Source organism: Ambystoma mexicanum, chromosome 2q (genome assembly GCF_040938575.1).
Source record: "Ambystoma mexicanum isolate Mex_15411 chromosome 2q, UKY_AmexF1_1, whole genome shotgun sequence".
NCBI lineage: Eukaryota > Metazoa > Chordata > Amphibia > Caudata > Ambystomatidae > Ambystoma > Ambystoma mexicanum.
In genome coordinates this window covers 1,266,535,101-1,266,556,853 of record NC_090924.1, presented here as the reverse complement: position 1 = coordinate 1,266,556,853, position 21,753 = coordinate 1,266,535,101, and the positions used below count along the sequence as shown (strand labels likewise).

Sequence of the window (21,753 nt, the reverse complement as noted above, 5' to 3'; positions counted from 1 at the left end):
CGACAAAAGGCGCACTTCTCTTATCTAGGAGAAGTGGCGGCGCGAAGGGGGAAAGGGCAATAACAGGAGAAACGCCAGCAATGGAGAAGAGATGGCAAGGGGGGTGTCACTGGCAGGAAGCAAAGGAAGGGAATCCACATCAAGAGGGCAGGGGTCACTTCTTTCCTATACAACACCATCACCAGCTTGTGGTGCCAACTATCTCAAGAATGACCGAGCACACGCACACACCAGCCACACCAAATCAGCTGAGATTACATTTCAACCCACGACACAGAGTTCTCTGCCAGAACCCCAAAATATAGCCAATACCTTCCTACCCACTCTAGCCCCCTAACAGCCACACACAGCTAGGCCCTATGCACTGGAAAGATGCGTGGATCCAAGAGCATACTTCAATGATGGTGTGCTTTTATGTGTGCCATCCCTTTGAACAATTGCCTGGACTTGGGCGTTCCAGAGCAGCTCAATACCTTATGGGGAGGACTATGGCATTGTGGGAAGCTGGATCCTTCCTGAGCGCCGGCTCTTCTGGGAGTGTTGTGAATAAGCTTAACCTTTTCACCCGCCCCATGTGGACTGCAATTTCTGTAGCTTCTGCTGCTGAAAGAGGGAAGCAGGGTGATCTTGGGGCCCTCAGGGATGTTGTGAATACTTACCGGTAATGACCAATGTATCTTTTTACATGCTTCTATCCAAGGCACGCACTGGAACCCGGAGCATGGTATTTGGAGATGCGCATTAATGACAGATTGCACAGTGCACAGTGCACAGTGCACACACAGTGCACACACACACACCCCCCCCCCCCACCACCCCCCCCCCACCCCCACCCCCACCACCCCCCACCCCCCCCAGGAATCCAGCCCTACCGATAAGGGATGTATCCACAACTTTTACTCCCTAAGAATAGGCAAGTACTCCCAAAAAATAAAAACAGTGAGTAGAAATACTACCAACATAAAATAGGAAACACTCAGAGCCGGTCACCCCTGCCTTCACGCACAATGCTCCATGGCTAAGTTCGGACCAGTGGGGCACATAGTGCCAAAGGAAGAAACTATTATCACTGCATGATCTATAGTGATGAAAGTGCATCTTTTAATGTGCATGAATAACTAGGTGCAAAGGTATTTTGATCACAAAAATATTTCTGTTTTACAGTTACATTTTTACTCCCTTATAAAATATTCCCATTGGAAATGTAACTTACTTTTTTTAATCCTTACAAAATAATTTTACTCCCAACTTTAAAAAAAAATAGGGAGAAAAATACTTCCCTTCAAAATCTTATCTGGAACACTGCCTGTATCCTTGCGACTAATAATAAATACATGTTTCATGAACAAAAAAAGGAAATTAATAGGCTATGAACAGCATCTTGCCTTGTCTTAATGGGGAGGAGCACCTCTTCAAGAACCCCTACTTCTGATTACCCGCGTAACTAGCCGTGCCAATTTTTTTTTTACCTCCCTGTAAACACCAGCAACAACCTGCTGTGACTGGAACCATACAGTTTTGCAATCACTCACCTCGGCGTATCATGGTGACCACTGTTGGCCACCAGCGGGTCTGCTGTTCTTTCGGGCATATTGTAGTACATGTTGTCAAGGTCCCACTTCGATGGGTGCTCAGTGTTCGTAGAGTGGCTATATTCTCGTGGGTCGTGGCAGTTCACTTGTGGAGGTTGAATGGCGACTGGCTTGAGAAAGCCCCCATGAACCTTCTCCAGGGGAAGGCTCTGCGAGCGCTGCCTTGCCGCCTCCATCTCACTCCTCCTCTGCTGTTGTTGCTGCTGCAATAGTGCCTCTGGGGGCACTGTCTGGTGAGCAGGGCCAGTGCTGGGAGTGTCGGAACTATTGTACAAATGTTGGTGAGAAGCGCGCCGTGTGCCTAATCTGCCCCACTTTGGTGGAGGGGGCCGAGGAGGAGCCTTCTTCTTGGCCGCTCTCTGCGATCCAGGGGGGTTTTCCTCCAACTTGGACAGCACAGGTTCTCTCCTTTCTCTGACTCTGGAAGTCAGAGGTTCAAAATTGATGTGACTTTCTGAAAAGGCCCTCCCACGGAGTGAGAGTGGAGGTGGGTCAACCAGACTGTCTTCGTAAGGTGAAATGTCCACCGCCCTGTTTGGTCGGTCACAGTCACATGAAAGGTCTTGGGATGAAACGCTTCTGTAGCACATGGACCACTCGTGATCCCGGTCACAACGCGGCCTCAGGGGACTAGTCCTTTGAAAGCCAACCTTACAGTGAGACAATTCACTGGAAAAAAAAATATATGTAAAAAAGAAAGTAAGAATTAGGCCACAAAACTGAAGTCGTTGAAATGTATTCAAAATAAGCAGTCACAATTGAGAACACAGATGTTTATACCACACTGGTTACGTTTGTTTACATGATATTATTATGCATTTTAACATTATACACCTGTCTAAACGGTATGCAGTAATACAATTGCGGCCAAAATATCGCCTTTATGGAAAATCGCGGCAAAAATGCTGTGGTTTGACCTTGTAAAGGTGTACCCCATTATACCATTTAAGGGGAGCGGAGGTTGCAGTGGTGTCCCCCCACTCCCCTTAAATGGTATAATGGGTCTGGGTGATGCGGGGGGCTTCCCCCGCCTCATTTACATGTATTGCGGCGGCAAAACCACTGCCTTTTTGCCGCGATTTTAACACATGGATCCGTCTAAACATCACCTGCACCACACCCAATCCTATTTGCAGAAAATGAACATTCAATGCTCTGATGGTAAACCGGGTTTTTAAAGGTTTCACACTGAATTCTTAGAGCCTCCTTTAGAGTTTGGTTGTGTAGTTAAAAAGTGGTTGTCACGGGATTACCACTACTTTTACAGCGCCAAATTTAGAGGTTCAAATTGACACTCAAATTCCACCTGATTTTGTGAAGAAGAAAATGTCCTCCACACAAAACCATGCCCATATGCACTAATTACCGATACCCAAACAGGGAATAGCCGAGGGGTGCCGATGAACCTGGATCTTGCGGACCCTTCCTGATTTCATACGCTTACCCACATCCAGGAATAATAATCGAGTTTGATGCTATCAAACTCAAAATGAAGCCCTGAGTGCTTGATTTTGGAATTTGTGGGGCTAATTTTCAGGATTATTCTTAAATTCAAGCGGGACCAGTCTCTTCTTATACGCCTCAAATAGGTTTGTCATATGGGTCAGTATCTTAAGTGCCTGCTGGCCCCAGTCCCTCTGTGTGCAGCGTCCTCAGGGACGGTTATGCATATACTGAACTGCGCTGCTCATTTTTAAGTCTCATAGCTGTAATTTCACAATATTCTTTGGCAGGTTGCCCAGTGAGGTCCATTCTTCATGGCACATTCAGAGCACTTACCTGTGGTAAACGTTAGCACCTGCAAATGAATAACTGAATACACAATGCCAATCCATGTGTGGCCCCTTAAACACCGCAAAACCTCTTCTTTGGGGTTACTGATATGTCCCTTGTAGATGCCCTGTATACTCTGCACTATGACGTATTGCCGATGATACCAGCCCTGATGAAGGTCTGCTTAAGCGAGTAGAAACAGGACCAGCCCACCATTACTGCATTAGCATGGTTACAATTACTAAATCCGCGACTGGATGTCAAATGCAGGAGACATCTCGAACTGACATTTTATTGCAGAAAGACCTTTATTTATTGTCTGGTGTTTGTCTGTAGTCACAGACCTAATATTTTACCAACATAAAATAAAATTAATTTCTTTGTTATTATGTCTATATTCACAATATTTGACCCCATATATATGGTCACCATATATAAAGTTGCCACAACCATTTCCCAGGGACATTATGTATGGCGATCATATGTATGGGGATATTACCGGATACCATATATTTTATGTTACAATATTGATTTAAATGAAAATACACAGTGAAATATTGTTTGACGTGACTTTGTACATGTAGGCCTAGTAGACTGACCAGAAACAGATATTTTATACAAACAGTAATAACACTGTGTGTAGGTGCAGTATAAAAACCCAATAAATAAATAAATAAAAACCACAGCATGCTGGGTAGTGTCCACTGTATGAGACCGAATAAGACCGGGGGAAAGGATCTGAACACGTGAACCCCTCAAACAAATGGGTACCAAGGCTCCAGCCCTTATTGCCAATCCATTGCAGGCACAGCAATCAGGAAGCCATGTCCACGGATGTAACAGAATGATGGGCACCTGAATGAATGCCCCAGGTGCTTGGAAGGATATTTATGTCACTCGCCTGTGCCTCCCTGTGAGCATGTGACTAGGAGGGCTTTGCCCGTGGAGGTGTGGGTGCTGCAGCCCACCTCGATTGACAAGGAACCACCCTGCTACGAAACTATACATTTTAGGCCCCGCATAGTGGCGGTATGTCTGCGAGTTGGCCAATTCGGCTGATAAGAATGACATTGAATGTTGCTCATGGACGGTGCCATTATTTTGTGATCATTTTCCCTCCCACAGCCTCTCTGTTTCACACCATCCTTTTTCAGATCCGCCAGAGCGCCAGGGGACCACTCCGGTGGTGATAGTTCCTTGTACAAGTAATATTTAACATTAACATATATGTACCTGTTTGCGATGACCATTTCTGGAGCCCATGGGTCCTCATGTGATGCACCTTTTGAAGTGATAGCGTGTATAGTTTTGAACTCGCCCTGTGCTTTCAACGAAAAAAAGGTTTTAATTTTGGTTGTGCACTTTGGTTTGACCAGAATTCTAGCATTTTGTATAGGTATATACATAGGAAGGAAAGTGGAGGTATGGGGGGGGATCGGCTGGGTAGGTGGGGGCATGGAGGGGGCTTAGAGGAGCCCCCCACCCTATGATACAAACAGTGTTGAATTCTCGCCGAACAAAAGTGCACAATCAAAATGAAAACTTTTAAAATGAAGTGGTCCAGGTTTTGGAGAACAGTTCTCAACTAGCCTGGACTTGGTTTTCTAGACGCTTCCTACTATCTTGTATGGCTATAAGATATCCTTTGTGCCAACCGAGGACGTGGGATGCCCGCGTTGGGACACACAGGCAACAAATCAACATTGCCAGCCTAGCACAGCTGCTAATGGCAACCTCGGACTTGTTCCCATTAATCCACCCATAACCTTCCTTTTTATTTGCAAGACCCGAGCCCAAAAAACATAACGTGGCTTTATTCTGCAAGTTTCATGAGAAAACGCATTCAATCGTTCAACCTTCCTACAAAATGCTTTCCTAATTATGTTTTTATTCAATGTTCCCTCCCAACTCACTGTTAATCAACTTATTTCTTCTCTGCAATAGTGATAACAAATAAGTCAAGTGTGGATGGCGGGATGGTTGGCGTTAATCAGGAGGAGCTATTGTTGCAGGTCCATCCTACTGATCATCGCTCTCCAGCTATACTCCGACGTCCTACTGATCATCGCTCTCCAGCTATACTCCGACGTCCTACTGATCATCGCTCTCCAGCTATACTCCGACGTCCTACTGATCATCGCTCTCCAGCTATACTCCGACGTCCTACTGATCATCGCTCTCCAGCTATACTCCGACGACCTACTGATCATCGCTCTCCAGCTATACTCTGACGAGGTTGAACCAGCCCATGGAGCCAGTGGAGAGAGACCAGAATGAAACCGGTCAACGAGCCAGACTCACTTTCCAGTACGGGGTGGAGGACCTTCTACAGTCTCAAAGAGACCGGCAGCCTGCACCTTTTCTACTGAGGGCACAGCAGTGTTATGTTATATTAATGACTTGTACAGAATACAATGTGCCGTTCATGTGACTGAGTGATGGAGCCAAAACTGTGCCAGGTTCTACTGGTTCTTCCGACATGCTAGCCTGAGATTATTGGAGTAATGGTGAAGCAAAGCTGAACTCTGAGAAAACAGACCTGGCAAAAAGCCCAATCTCGGGTTTCCGAACCAAAGCAGCTACCTGCAGGATAGGTTGGCTTTGAGAGCACCAGGAATCCCAACAGGCAAGCACACAGATGTTGTTGGCAAAGATGATCAAATAAGCTATCTGCTTTGCAAAAACACATCTCTAGGCGTTGTCGCCCCCACTCCCAGCGTCACAGGCGAAGGGGCCTCTGACGCAATTAGAGCGGCCACAAACACTGTTTTTGTTTCGATGGACCAAGGCCTATCAGTGGTGCGGTTTTCCTATGATTTGCTACGGGGCCAGGATGACAGTGCAAAGTCTGCCAAGCGAGGAGGGTATAGAGAAGTATTTACTTACCAAAAGAAGTGTGGGAGCTCAACAACCTCGATTAGTGCCAACCCGGAACAGAGTGGCCAATGTTGGGGAGGATGAAAGCCAAGTTTACAGTAGGTGGTGCGAAAGATGTCTCCGCTCAGGCTGGGCAGCAGGCCAAGCAAACCCAGCCAAACCATGTTGCTTTGTGATCCCATACAGTGCAAGACTTGTTTCTCATACCACAGGGAATTATGCGCGGCATCAATTAGTTAGCATAACAACTAGAATAGATGTATAACCTGTCCAACAAAGGAACGAAGATGATATTATCATTGCTCTTTACTATCCAGACAAGGTCACACAGTGTCATAGGTTAGGCTGAAGTAACTGCACTGTCTTGGGAGCTGGGAATGACAGGCTCCATTCCTTGCATAGATCATGCAAGGAATTGCATGACACTCTGGAGATAACAAATGCAGTACTGTACACTATACACCAAAGAGGATAATTATATATATAATGCCTGATGCCACCAACCTGAGATGGATGAAAGGCTGCGTCAACTGACCAAGCTTTCAATCAGAGACCTGTGGGGTGAATATAGATACTTGCTCTGACCAAGTCAGAGTCCTGACCCCGCCAACCTCCCACGGCATGAGTGGGCCTCTACAAACCTGAAAAGACCGTGTCAGGGAGAGCTACCTAGAGGTGGCGGTGGGTGGATCCGCAGGGCCCCCCTCAGAGTCAATGCCCCTTCACGAGTTCTGTAGAGCATTAGAATATGCGACCACTGCCGTGATCATGTCAGAAAATAGTAGATCCTGCTGCTGGTTAGTGGTTCAGAGGAGACGGGGCTCTTCCGTCTGGGCGATGTGAGAGTGGATATTGGGTAAGAACCGGAATCAACCAGCTGCTGGGTCAGAGAAGTTGTTATTGTCTGTATAGTAATAATGCACTCAAGCAATAAATGAGAAGTCTTGTCACTTTTAAATCACCCTGATTTCATTACACATAAGCAGGCACGTGTTTTTACCCAACATGGGTCTTTTTCAAGGCTGTGGAGTATATCCAGGATGTGGTATACATTGCTGTTTGTAAGCAATATACCCGTGTAGTGGGCACCCAGGTGAGTTGCGAACAGAGTGCAAATTGTGAGGTACCGTGGTTGTGTGACCTTTGGGTTATTGGTACACCGAAGTGATGTTGAAGCAGTTATATTATAAATAAGTCTTCCGGTTTTATGGTATTTATTTTTCTGCCATTTCCGTCTGTATTTATCCATATTTATTTTTGGGGCTTTTTTCTTTATTTATTCACATTTATTTTTTGCCATATAAAGATAATCCACAACCAGTATTTTCCTGCATTTATTCTAACAAAAAATGCATTTATTAAAGCACGCATGCAGCCATACAGGAAAGAAATGCAAGCTACATTTTTTCCATAACAAATGGTTGCTCCTGTGACTGCTGCCGCCTTAAGATATATGCGGTCAGCAATTTGAAGAACTTTAATGCTATTTTTATACAACTTTTAACTCTCCATGCTGCCAATCTGCAATGCGACTGGCCTGCGATGTGTGGTGGCATCATAGAGAACCAGACAGAAAGACCGGTTTATTTTTATAAATAAATACAGATAGAAAGCAGAATGATTCCGGTCCGTATTTATGCGTAAAAATTGAAAACTGGAAGCTTCCATTATAAAGCATAGCACACCTGTTAATTGCATTGCAATTGTGTACTTGGTGACAATAATAAGAATAGACATTGGAGAATTATTCTTCCCCACCTGGCCCAGTAGCACACTGATTACCATCCATATGCCAACGCTTGGCTTTATGTGTACGCACACAGGGAGTACTCATAACCCACCACGCACGGGACCTCCCACTTCCGACGGGCACATTGGCACACATGCCTTCTGGCCCACCTTTAGGCCCTCATGGCAACTCGCCATCAATTCAGGTCTCGTACTACCGGTTCAGGGCTCCTCGACTAGCCATTAGCTCTAGGCCCACGCATTCTCGTGATGATTGCCACGCGCGCCCCCCCCCCCCCCACTACCATGCAATAATAAAAACAGTGCCCTTTTAGCACTTTGACCAAGTGAAATCATTAATGGATAGAGGCACACAATGCCTGCCTAACGCCACCCGCCATGGCCCCATGCATTTCTCTCGGCACCCATCGCTCCCGCTTTAGCTGGGGCTGCCGCCCATTTCACACACCACCTTTTTCGCTCTATATGCGCAATCTTCCCACTTCAACTAACATGAAGGTCTTTGCCACCCTGCAATGCCCGCAGCACTTTCTCGTCACCGACTAGAATGCTGCAGCCAGCTGAACCGCCATACACGATACATTTTTAACCAATCGGAAGTGAGCCACGTTCTGACCCATCACGAGAGACCACACAGTCTATTTATAATGCAATCAAAGATGGCGGCCGGCATCGAAAGATGGATGTATCGCCCATCTCGATGCAGTGGCCTCACTAACCCATCAGGTAAGTGCCCACTACCTCGTGCTGCACAGCTGCCAATCTTTCCCCCACCTTCAATTTTAATTGTATTTAACTGTAGAACAGAGCAACACGGGCCATCTCACCACACACTTTGACCATATGGCAAAGAACATAAGCACAGGCATCGGGCTGCCCTGCGTCTAGTAAACGTGCAACAGAGCCCGATTCCAACCCACTCCGGTTGCATCACAAGTAGGGCCCATCCGATAACGTTCCACGTGAGGTTCACCTGGGCAAGTTGTGTTCCTGCTTTGCAGCGTTCGCTAAGAACCAACCGCATGCTGCCCCTTGAAACTACCCGTGGATCCCCCTTCCCATCTGCATCTTTATTCACCGGTTGGCCCTCCCACCTGGCCCCATCAGCCACCAATCCCGGTTCAAGGACGCTTGTTCTTTAATTTCATCCCGCCACATTCGACCTCATCCCACTCAGACCCATGACCCCAGACAAGCCCAGACAGCGCACAATGTTATCGTGTGATCACGAACCCTGAGAGAAACCAATCCGCAAGCCATGGACCAACCTGGCTCACCACACCAGGCACACCATGCTCTAGCCTGAGACAACTAGGTCCACCAACCACCCAACCACACCATTAGGAGCATTCATTTTTAAATGATTTCCATTCCAGTCCTAACTGGGCTACACTGGTACATAACTTACCTTCATGTATGTTTTACCTCCCAGGTTGTTATTCAACAAGAGAATCCACGCCAGAGCTCACTACCAACACACAGTTCTCTCGAATTTTAACACACAGTAAGGAACCACACCTCGAACTAAACTTGACTCCACTGGCCACAATTGGCCCTGTATCCACTACCCTCAACATCTAACATGACTCTTCTTCTTCACCTTTCTTTCCTTTTCCTTGGTCCGACACTTTCAAATGACATGACTTGCTCTCATTGCTTTTTCTATGCAACAAACCATGTCACCAACCAATATCCTGTAATGATTCTCACATGTCTGAATTTTACTCACCCCACCCTAACAGATGTACATGGTTTACTTATTATTGTCACCACGTACGCCATTGCACTGCAATTAACATGTATTCAAAAAGAGGTCAAGGTGCTCCCTTGCAAGAAAGAACATGACATGATAACCTGTTCTGTGGGAATGCACCACTCAGAGTCCACAGCCACATGTTTTAGGCCACTGTACCTTTCACAATAGAGGAACATCCATCTGCAGATCAGTCTTTGTCCCGCCCACTTTAGCAGTCCAGCATAAGGCTCTGGGGTTGCTGGTGGCACTCTTGTTCAGAGGAGGATAGCCCAGCATTTCGGTGTTGGACTGCTCAAGTCGGAGGGACAAAGACTGATATGCAAATAGATATTCCTCCTTTGTGAAAGGTACCAGGATCCTAAATCCTGGACCACACTCAAGGATGATTTAGACCTACAAGAGGAACTGAATCTGCACTGCTATTGATTGGATCACATCACCTCAAGCCTGGACATCTATTACCTGTGGCAGCGAGTCTGTTTTGGAGGACATTCACTTATATGTAATGCCCCTTCTCTCCACTTTTGATGGCTGGCTGATGGACACCCATGTGCTGGTCTTTGGTTGCACTGTTCATGTTGTTGGCTTGTAACCTGAAATCTTCCCTGCCTGCCCCCCATACCTATGAGGCGGCCTTACTGTAGTATAAAGTGCTGTAACAGAAACAATGCCGGTCATACCTTATGTTTTGTTACTATGTATTGACTGTTGACATAAAAGAAGGGTGCCAGACTGTCACTGCCTAGGGAAAGGCAAACATCCGGCCCATGTCTCCTTACCTACTCCATTTGTCGCACATCCACCTCTGCCTTTTCAAACAGAGTAAGGAACACAGCCTGCATAGGGAGGTCCCGCTACATGTTCTCACTATGGATGGTTAAGTAATCCTATCCTTCCGTAGCCTGCCAAATAAGACGCATCCCTGTCTCACTGTGAACAAAGTCTACAATCAAACTCCTAATCTAGCAATCACGCCCCAACAGGGGGGCGTGCATGGCAGATAATGGCCCGCCAGCCCAAGCCTTGTGATGGCTGCAGGCCGTTACCGGCCTATACAAACCCCCTCCTCGGGCGGGATTGCTTTTCACACCCCGGAGTTTCACCAGGGTGCAAATGTTCCACTCCCCCACCCCTCAGGAGATTGGTTGCGCTTATTACTGCAACGCCAATCTCTTCCCCTATCCCCAAAAAAGATGGCTGCCACCTTCGGTTCTATTTCTATGCTGGACGGAAGCGGGAGGTGCGTCGGGACTGGAGCACAAACCTCCGGTTCAGCAGGTAAGTGGGAAGGGGGTGGGTGGCTGAGGCAACAGGGAGAAGCACTGTTGCCCCGCCCCCCCAACATTAAAAATAAACAAATACAATAGATGGCACCACCCGGGGAATGGCCTTGGGTGGCTGGCACAGCAGGCGGAACACTGTATTCTCACCCGCTGTTCCAGCCACCCGATTGGCTAAGCGCCCTTCCCCGGGTGCGAATAACTTTTCATTATGGTTCACCCACCAGGACTCACCTGCACTCATGCCATCAGAACATACGCTCAACTGGTATCCCTGGTTGCCTTCATTTGTTTGCAGCATCTATTTCCTGCTTCCCATCCTCTTATGTTCCCTTCACTTTTTTGTCCTCCAGCAGATTGAGGTCTGGATACCCCTGGCGGTGGCACACTACACCACTCCTCAGACCAGTTTAGGTGCTGCGATACGAATACAGCTGGGAATTTTTGGAGTATGAAAATCATACTCGCATAACAGATCGCTAATGCACCTCAGATCCTGACTCACTATAGTTTGCCTCCCCCTGCCCCCCCACTCCTACACCTTTCACTTCAAATGCTCAGAGGCAGGAACATCCTTTTCAGTTTTAAATGAGCCTCCGGTACCAATGCTATTTCACACCCTTCCCTTCTTGGCAAACCAAATAAACCCTTGAACTTTATTCCCGAGTCACGCGCTCCGCTGGCCCGCCACGCTGCTTAATATGCATTGCCAAAGAGGCAAGACCCCAAGTTCAGCAGCAATCAAGAAACGAAACGTAAAAACAAGAAGCAAGACTGTACTGGCTATTCTGATAAACCCCACCTGTGAATGCTTTCCCCAACACCACTAGCAACTTGTGAACCTCACCCAAGGTGCACTGCTCATCTCAGGAGATCCAGGTACACACCCCTGCACCTGGCCTGAACTTTGAGCCAGGTGAGATTACCCTACAGTAAACATTTAATTATAGGCACGAACGCTGGGAGTAGAGACGCACAAATGTGCCCAGCAATTACTCGTTTGACTGGCAGCTAAAATGGAAAATCTCGACCATTCTGATTCTTCTTTTTGACAGCTTTTTTAATTATTGGCAGTCAAATACTTGATTTGGTCCATCTATTTCCGTCTTAGCTTTTTTTTTTTAACGGCTGAGTGCCCTTGCGGGTAGTACCAAGTGACAATTCCATCTGCTTCCCTGCGTGCAACCTTTTGGTGTTGCTTGCAGCTTTGTGGCGACGATGTGCCCTGCATTGCTGATGTTGTGTGGTGCCAAAGTCGGGACTGGCACAAACCACAAGTTGTTTGCATCAGTTTAGTGCTTTATGACACAGCGTGTGTGGCTGTTCTGGGCACATAGAAAAGAAAACCAATATCAGAAGAGAAAGTCATGATGCGATTTCCATGAGACTACTACCCACACCCACACCACCCTCAACTACTGAAGACATAGAATGAAAAATATAGGAAACACACAATTGCAAATTTGAAAATGAAGACTTAATAAAAAGGTGCTTTAATTCAAATAAATCAAGAGGCTGGATGAACGAGGAAGAGTGCTGAGGCACCCAGGTGCTGTAATGATAGATAAGCGTGAAGTGAGGGCACCAGTGGTTAACCCTATCCCTGCCGGCTTTAAGAAGGTTGTGGTTTATAAAGGTTCAGAAAGGCTAGTGTTAAGCATGCCTTAAGAGTTCAGGTATGGTGGTAGGTGAACCAATATGTGTTCAAAAAGCAAAATGATATGACCAACTTTGAATTGCAATGAAATTATAATGTAAAAGATAGCAATTCTAGAATTAGAGAGACTTTACTTATTCAAGATTTACACAATCTATCTTTTTACTTTCAAATGGGATGAAGCGCTGTACTAAGCACTATATACACCATGAACATTTAAATTACAATGAAAGAGATTGCGGTGAGTTGCAATCCTCTATGCTCGAGGCTCCTCGGCATCATGAGCTTGGAGACATGCCCCCCGGCAGGTGCAGTGGTAAAGAACCTCAGCATCTGTATTGATCAGGACATGTCGATGGAACCTCATGTGGCCTCCATAATAAAGAAGTGTTTTTTCACCCTGAAAATGTTGAAACAAATCCTTCCCTACTTGACCTTCCCTGTTAAGAGTACAGGTCAGCCTGGCTTTACTCCTGCCTCAAGTGGATGATGCCAACGCCCCATGTGAGGGGATCCCCGATATCTTCTCCTACTTGCGGAGTGCCGGATGTGGTGGCCAGTTTTCTTTTCAAGATAAAAGTGTTGGTGCTGTTAGAAACCGGAGGCTATTCTCACTCCTACTCCCCCTGAATCCTCTGCTCAGGTTGCCTGGGAAAGGCCATGGCTCCTGGATCCCGAGGATCGCCCAGGTGAGATATGGTATCCCCTTTTCCCTGTAAATGCCTATCTAACCCTCCCCTGGCCTTTATGGGCTGTGATGCCACAGTTACCCTCACTTTCCCTCGTTCAACCTACTACAGTACTGGGACAAGAAAGAGGCAACTAGGAGTAGTGAACACTAGTAACCTTCACCTACTAGCACTGGGATGAAGGAACAAGTTACTTACCTGTAACTGTTGTTCTCCAGCATGGGTCTGGCATGGATTCACATGCTCATGAATATTCCCCGTCGTCAGGCTGGGAATCCTCGGTAAAGAAAAAACCAGTATCAGTTTCGTTTCTGATCTGTCTTTCGTAGTAATAACCAATCACTGGTCTCTGCGTCATACTGACCACAGCCAATGACTGCCCTCTACCTAAGCACCGCCTCCGGCAGCCATCTTCAGATTTGGAAGCACGTGAAGTGGCAGTATGACCAAGTGAAGAGCCGCAGAGGGGTAGGCGGGAGGGTTCGCATGTGAATCCATGCCAGACCCATGCTGGAGAACAACAGTTACAGGTAAGTAACTTGTTCCTTCTCCAGCATGGGGTCTGGCATGGATTCACATGCTCATGAATAAAGAATACATAGCAGTACACACATGCACAACCACGGGAGGTGGCAAAGGCTCAACATTAAGCATCACATTAACTCAACATTAAGCATCTTACCTCCTCACCAGGCTCACCTCAGGCGAACAGGTTGCGCAGCACTGCTTGGCCGACCCTGGACTCCTCCCTGGAATCCCGGTCGACGCAGTAGAATTTCGTGAAGGTGTGCGTCGACCTCCACGTAGCAGCCCTGCATATGTCCAGCAGGGGCACACCAGATAGGAACGCCGTGGTAGCTGCGATCGCTCTGGTGGAATGGGCTCTCGGACGGCCAGGCAGCGGTCGGTTTGCCAACCGGTGACAGTACATGATACAGCCGGAGAGCCATCTGGAGATGGAAGCCTTCGAGAGAGCCTTCCCCTGATTGACAGGTCCAAAGTTCACAAAGAGTTGTGACGTCTTCCGAAAACCCTTCGTGCGGTCCACGTAGAACTTCAGCGCTCTAGCTACATCCAGCGAGTGCAAAGTCCTCTCAGCCGGCGACGAAGGCGACGGGAAGAACACAGGTAACACCAAGGGTTCGTTGAGATGGAAGTCCGACGGTACCTTGGGCATGAAGGAGGGGTGCGTCCTGAGCACTACCCTCGTGTCGTGGAAAGTCAAGTACGGGGCCTTGCAGGAAAGGGCCTGGATCTCTCCCACTCGTCGTGCGGAGGTGATGGCCACGAGAAAAGCTGTTTTCCACGATAGAAACTTCAACGGGGCCGAGTGCAGAGGCTCGAACGGAGGTCCCATGAGCTTGGTCAGCACCACGTTGAGCTCCCACGCCGGGGCCGGAGCCTTCACCGGCGGGAACGATCTGAACAGTCCCTTCATGAACTCTTTCACCAGACGATGAGACCACAAGGACGTCCGGCCCGTGGTTCTGGTGTATCTGGAGATCGCAGCAAGATGAATCTTGATGGACGCGTGTGCCAGACCAGCTTTGGCCAGCGTCAGCAGGTACGGCAGTACTTGGGGAGCCGTAATCCGTAGAGGGTTAATCTTCTGTGCGTGGCACCAGACAGAGAACCTCTTCCATTTGTGTCCGTAGCATTTAAGAGTCGAGGACGCCCTGGCCTTTGCAAGAACCTCTCTGCAATCGGCCGGTATGTCGTATCCTCCAAACTCTAGCGCTGCAGGAGCCAGGCCTGCAAGTTCAGCGACTTCGGGTCGTGGTGGAGGATGGCGCCTCCTTCCCTGGAGAGTAGATCCGCGTCCGCCGGCAGCTTGATCGGCGGGGACGCTGACAAATCCAGAAGGTCCGGGAACCATATCTGCCTCGGCCACGCAGGTGCGACGAGGATCATCCTGCACCGTGACCTCTTGAGCTGGTTGACGAGCCGGATTAGTAGAGGCAAGGGAGGGAACGCGTAGAGGAACAGGCCCTCCCAGGGGAACGAGAAAGCATCGCCCATGCTCCTCGTCTGGGGAAACCTGCTGGCGAACCTCCGGCACTTGGTGTTCGTCGCCGTCGCGAACAGGTCGATCTGGGGTGTGCCCCACCGTCGGAAGAGGCGATCCACCAGATCCTGCCGTAGTTCCCACTCGTGGCACGAGCGCAGCTCCCTGCTGAGTGAGTCGGCGATGGTGTTTTTTATCCCTGCCAGATGAAACGGCACCAGAAGAATCCCTTGGGCGACGGCCCAATGCCACAGGTCCTGCGCCTCCTTGGACAGCGCTGGGGACCTGGTTCCGCCCTGTTTCCTGATGTAAAACATGGTGGTGGTGTTGTCGGTGAAGATCCTCACCACCTTGCCCTTGAGGGACGGAAGGAAGGACCTGAGGGCCCAAAACACTGCACGGAGCTCCAGGACGTTGATATGCAGGGACTTCTCCGTCTGGAGCCAGAGTCCCCTTGCGTGCAGATTTTCGGTGTGCGCTCCCCACCCTTCTAGGGAGGCATCCGTGGTCACAGTCACCTGGTGGGCTGGGGTCTGGAAGTCCATGCCCGCCGTCAGATGCGCGCGGGTGCCCCACCACCGTATCGCTCGTCGGAAACTCTCGTCGAGCTTGATCCTTTCCTCGAAGCTGCCCATCGTCTGGATCCAGCGCGCATCCAGGAATTCTTGCAACGGGCGCATCCGGAGCCTGCACATGGGAATGAGGTAGATGCAGGAAGACATCATCCCGAGGAGGGACTTGATGGACCTCACTTTGGCCGTAGTTCACGGAGAATCCCAGGTCCGTGAGGAGTTGGACGGTCCTTGCCGTGTGGACCACGGCGAGCTCCCTCGTCTTGGCGCGGATGAGCCAGTCGTCCAGGTAGGGGTAGACGTGAATCCCCTCGCGGCGCAGCTGCGCCGCCACCGGTGCGAGGCACTTGGTGAAAACCCTGGGTGCCGACCGTAGTCCGAAGGGAAGGGCTTTGAACTGGTAATGACGCCCTTGGACCACGAATCTGAGGAATTTTCGGTGCCCCTTTAGGATGGGAATGTGGAAGTAGGCGTCCTCCAAATCCAACGACGATAGGAAGTCTCCTTCCTCCAGCTGACCCAGGACGTGCTGGAGGGTGACCATCCGGAACTTCTGCGCCTTGATGAACTTGTTCAGACGTCGCAGGTCCAGGATGGGGCGCCATCCTCCCGTCTTCTTCTTCACGAGGAAGTATCGCGATTAGACTCCGGAGCCCCGAAGCCTCTTTGGGACGAGTTCGATGGCGCCCTTTCTGAGCATCGCCTTTACCTCCCGGAGAAGTTGAGGGACGTGAAGTTCTTTCCTGGCCACGGGGGGGACGCGCGGGCACCTTCTTTGAAATTCGAGCGCGTGGCCCCGGGCCAGGGCGTCCAGCACCCAACGGTCGGTGGAGATGGACTCCCACACGCTGACGAAGCCCGCCAGCCGGCCTCCCACCGGGGTGCTTCGGTGGGGGCCCGACCCCACGGCCGGTTCAATCCTGCTTGGACGCGGCCTTGCCGCCTTGACCTCCTTGGCGACGACGGCGGGGTCCGCTAGACTTGCCTCGTCCTCTGTAGGCCTCTTGCGACGACGAGCGGGCCGCTTGACGGTAGGAAGCGAAACCGCCGCCGGAACCTTTGGAGGCGCCCTTGCCTCCGCCGCTCCGAAAGGGCGTCCGTCGTTGCTGCAGGACTCCAAGGGCCCGGCCGTCTCAGTGTCCGCCTTGATGGCCTGAAGGGAATCGTCCACTGTCTTCCCAAACAGGTTGTTCCCGTCGAAAGGCATGTCCAGGACTCTGGTCTGGACGTCCTGCCGAAAGTCCGTAGCTTTGAGCCATCCGCGACGTCGAAGGCAAACGACGTTGCCCAGCTGGCGGAACCCAGTGTCGGCGATGTCCGTCGCCACGGTGATGGCGTGGTCAGAAGCCACCTCACCTTCCTGCAGGATCTCAAGGGCCTCCGCCCTCTTGTCGTCCGGCAGAAAATCCAGCAGGGGAGCCATCTTGTACCAGAGCTCCCTGTCGTAGCGGGCCACGATAGCCAAGGCGTTGGCCGCTTTAATCGTCGTCGCTGCCGACGAGATGACTCTACGTCCCATAGCATCCAATTTCTTTCCCTCGCCGTCCGGCGGGGAAGTCGACGTGGAGGCCGCACCCCCCCCGCTTTCTTCCTGGCTGCCGCGGAGACGACGGAGTCCGGGGTAGGCTGCGCCCGGAGGCATAGGGGGGCCGTGTCCGGGACCCGGTACTTTTTCTCGTACCGGTCTCTTCTCGCTGGCGTCGTGGAAGGGTTCTTGAGGAGGGAAAGGCCCTCATCCCAAATGTCGTCCAACAGAGGCACTGCGAGGACCGTCTTCCTCTTGGCCTCGCGCCGCTGATAAAGGAAGCCTTCCTTTTTCTTCTCCTCAGGGCAGAGTTGGAAAAGCTCGGAAGCCCTGGAGATCATGGAGTGGAAAGATCCGATCTCGTCGGGCGGAGAAGCCCTGGTGGGAGGCGACGACGGAAAATCCTCGTCGTATGCCTCGTCGTCCGTACCCGTCGCTGCCGTGTCAGTCCCCGTATCATCCCCTCGGGTGGACGGGGAGGAGGGCTGGACGGGGCGCGACGGTTGAAAAGGAGGTGGTGGATGGATCCTTCTTTTCTTGGTGGGGGGAACACCAGAAGGTCCCGGTTCTGGATCCCCCGACGGGAGAGGTTCCTCCGTCGGTAACGGTAGCCTCGTCCTTATCTCGGAGCATAAGGACTGTATGGCCAACAAAATGGCCGCCGAGTTGTCTTGCGGCGCTGGCAGAGGGGAATCCGACGGGCGAGCAGGGGCCCCGTCGGTATCCTCGACGATGTCGTCGTCGTCACCTGCGTCGGGGTCCATTCCGACGGGCTGGCCTTCTTCCACGCCTAGGCCGTGGCTTAAGACCTCGATCAGTTCCTCTTCTGAGGTTGAGGCCGACTCTACGACGACGCCCTGCCCCCCCTTCTTCTTCCCCACGGAGGGTTTCACGGGGGTCCTATCGATGGGCACAAAGGAAGACTCCCTCCGAGGAGGCAGGGAGATTCTGGGCCCTGAGGTCGCCACCACTGGTGCAGCCACCACAGGCTGAGCCAGGGCCGCCGCGACCGTTTCGATAGAGGGCTTGGTCGGATGGATCAAGGCCTTCACCACCTTAGGTGCGCTCACCGCCTTATCCTTGAGGGAGGGGGCACTGCCACGCTCCTCCTCTGCCTTAGAGCTCGACCGGGGCCTCTCCAGGAGCTTCGCCGGGTGCTCGGCCTTCCTCTTACCCGACCCAGAGCGTTGGCTCGTGGTTGATGGTGCCGGGGAGGGTGCGCCCTGCCTGGCGCCCGTAGAGCCCGACCGTTCGGCGCTCCCGGTGCCAGCGGACTCGCGGTGCTTGGCCTTATGTTGGGCCCCCGTCGCCGGGGCGCCCTCAAAGGTCTTAGAAGACCGCTCGGATTTCTTCTTCTTCTCGCCAGACGGGCTCTTACCCTCCAGCCAGTTGGCGAGACGTTGATGGCGGTCCTTCATGGTCCGTTCCGACATGTTGCCGCAAAACGCACAGTCCTTCTCCACGTGCGTCCTGTCCTCATGAAGGCAGTAAAGGCAGAAAGAGTGTTCGTCCTCCTTGAAGACGTTCTGCAGCTGGCATCCAGGGCAGACCCTGAACAGCTTTCCGGGCGTCGAGCTTCCCTTCTCCTGGGCCATCTCCGAGATCGGGCCTGAGAAGCTTCTGGAGTCCTCCGAAGTGTAGCTCGACGAAATCTTCACCCTTGAGGGGCACAGATGAATCCGACACGGGTCCCCGTAGATCGGATATAGGATCGGTGGAGCTTGAGGCTCTTTTGACCGAAAGAATCGAAGTTTTTTTGTGAAAAAGCGCGAAAAATAGCACTAACGCTCGAGAGCAATAGCACGAGGATCCCAACACATGAACGTGCGGTAAAAATCTGAAGATGGCTGCCGGAGGCGGTGCTTAGGTAGAGGGCAGTCATTGGCTGTGGTCAGTATGACGCAGAGACCAGTGATTGGTTATTACTACGAAAGACAGATCAGAAACGAAACTGATACTGGTTTTTTCTTTACCGAGGATTCCCAGTCTGACGACGGGGAATATTCATGAGCATGTGAATCCATGCCAGACCCCATGCTGGAGAAGAAGATGCCTTCACAGTTTTGTGAAGGTCAGGCATGTTGTTCTAATTGGAGTCAGTCAATTCTAATTTAGGACTCACACCTGCAACCTGTCAAGTGTTTGCAGGTGTAAAAAAAACATCAACAAACAGACCAACAGGGTGGCCCGTGTGGGACAGTCCAGCAGGGAGTCCAGTTTGGAAGGAGGCAGCCATGGTGGGTCCTGCAGCACAGCAAGGATGCCGCTAGAAGACTCAAAGTACTTGTGGAGCGCATGAGCAGCTGGGTTGTGACGGAACCGCAAGTTTGGGAGCCTTTGTGGTCAAAGCCATACCACCGAAGCTGCGAGCAGAGAAGAGGAAAAAAGGAAGCTGCCAGCATCCACGGAAGCAGAGCGGAGCCGACAGCGAGTGAGGCTGAATACTGGCAGCACAGGCTTCCGGAAGGACCGCACAGGAACGGTGAGTGAAGAAAGCAAGTCACTCAGACAGGGGCAACTCCCGGCGGCTGTGGGGAATGAGAGGCAAGACCTGAACAAGTGAAATCAAATCAAATTGATTAAACGCACCCGAGGCTGCGGGTTGGTTGAAATAGAAACAGCAAAGTAAACAGAACAATTATTGAATGCTGCACTTAATGAAACTTTTATGAGCAACGTTATAACAAATGAGAAATGCATATGAACTACAGCTATTGTTTTATGAAAGCCAAGTAAGCAGCAAGAAAGTGAAGATTGTGAGAGAGCATCAGGGCAAGGTGGTAATGGAGTGAAATAACCACTAAGTGAACTAACAGGAGGATAGCTGAGGGGCAACACACTTGTCTTGAGAGCAACACAGGTTTGATCCCTGCTTAGAAACCTCAGGGGATTAAGTGCGTTATAAATACCCAATTATAATTATAACTCTTGCAATTGAACACAGTGAGGCAAGACCAAGGATTGGGCCAAATTTTGTGATACAGTGTGGCAGGGCTAAGGATTGATCCAAGTTGTGTACCACTGCATGGCAAAGCCAAGAGGCTGACAAGGAACGGTGAAGTGGATGGGAGCATCCACATAGGAATAAAAGTTGAAGAACATGTGTGGGGAAAAAAGGCCCAAGGTTCCTGGTTGCGCGACCTCTAATGAGTGGACCATTCGGTCTGACAACTGCGCCTCAACCAGGGAACCCTCAGCTATGGAAGCCAAAGATCCTGTTTAAGCAAACCAGGAAAGAATAAGTTGAAAGAGTTATCAAGCTGATCCAGAAGGAAAGACAACTTTGTTTAGAACACAGAGACAGAAGCCAAGTGGAGGCTTGTAAGCTGAAGTCTTGAGGAAGGGAATCCTGCAACTTGCTGAACTTTGATGTTGTCTTGAGGATGGAATGCTCAAGACCCCTTTTTTTGTGAAACTTTGTTGCTTTGAACTTGGAGAAGGGAACCCCAAGGTGTTGTGGAACTGTTTCGAACTTTAGACGGTAATCCAGAGACTTGTGTGTAACTATCTTGAACTTGGGGAAGGGAAGCTGAAAAGGAAGCTAAAACTTGACAGAATTTGTATTTGTATTTATTTTATTTATATAGAGCACCAGGCCCCGAGGGCATACGGGCACGTATTTAGTTACAACATGTTAAAATCATGATGAAGAAAAAATTGACCGTTTAGTTTACAGTTTAAATTACAGTAACATTTATAAACATATGTACAAGATGCCGTTACGGGGGAGCGATAGTCAATGTACAAGAGAAGATGGCAGGTAGCTAGTGCATGGGAGTTGGTTGGCACAAAGGTGATGGGTCTTGGGCGGCAAGCCAGGCTTTAGCCATGTTTTTGAAGCTGTGGAAGGAGGGTTCAGATCTGAGCATGTTGGGAAGTGAGTTCCAGAGTTTCGCTGCCATTACTGGGAAGCTGGCTCCGCCAGATCTTTGAAGGTTAACGCGTGCTATAGAGAGGCAGTTGGTTTGAGCAGTTCTACGAGGTCTGTTAGTGTTGTGGAGGACAAATCTGTTGGCTAAGTAGGAAGGTGCTTGGTTGGATAAGCACTTATGAGTGAGGGCAAGTGTTTTCAGTGCAATTCATTGAGGGACGGAGAGCCAGTCTAGGTGGCGTCTGGTGTCCGAGATCTGTTGGTTCCTAGGGATGTTGAGAGCAGCTCTAATGGCATTATTTTGGATGATTTGTAACTTGTTTAAGTTACATTTGTTAGTGGCCAGGTAGAGGGCATTACAATAGTCAATTTTTGACAACACAAGAGTCCTGGCAAGTGTGACACAG

The 21,753-nt window shown here is 50.1% G+C and overlaps 1 protein-coding gene across 5 annotated transcripts in view; it reads right to left on the bottom strand.

Moving 5' to 3' along the window:
- Positions 1 to 21,753, bottom strand: part of SHROOM4 (shroom family member 4) — a 678,783-nt gene that overhangs the window by 39,656 nt on the left and 617,374 nt on the right. For all 5 annotated transcript variants that reach the window (XM_069648657.1, XM_069648654.1, XM_069648655.1 and 2 more), the window contains one exon: positions 1,533 to 2,261. In XM_069648657.1, coding sequence (XP_069504758.1) covers positions 1,533 to 2,261 — 729 coding nt within the window. The remainder of the gene's footprint in view (positions 1 to 1,532; positions 2,262 to 21,753) is intronic.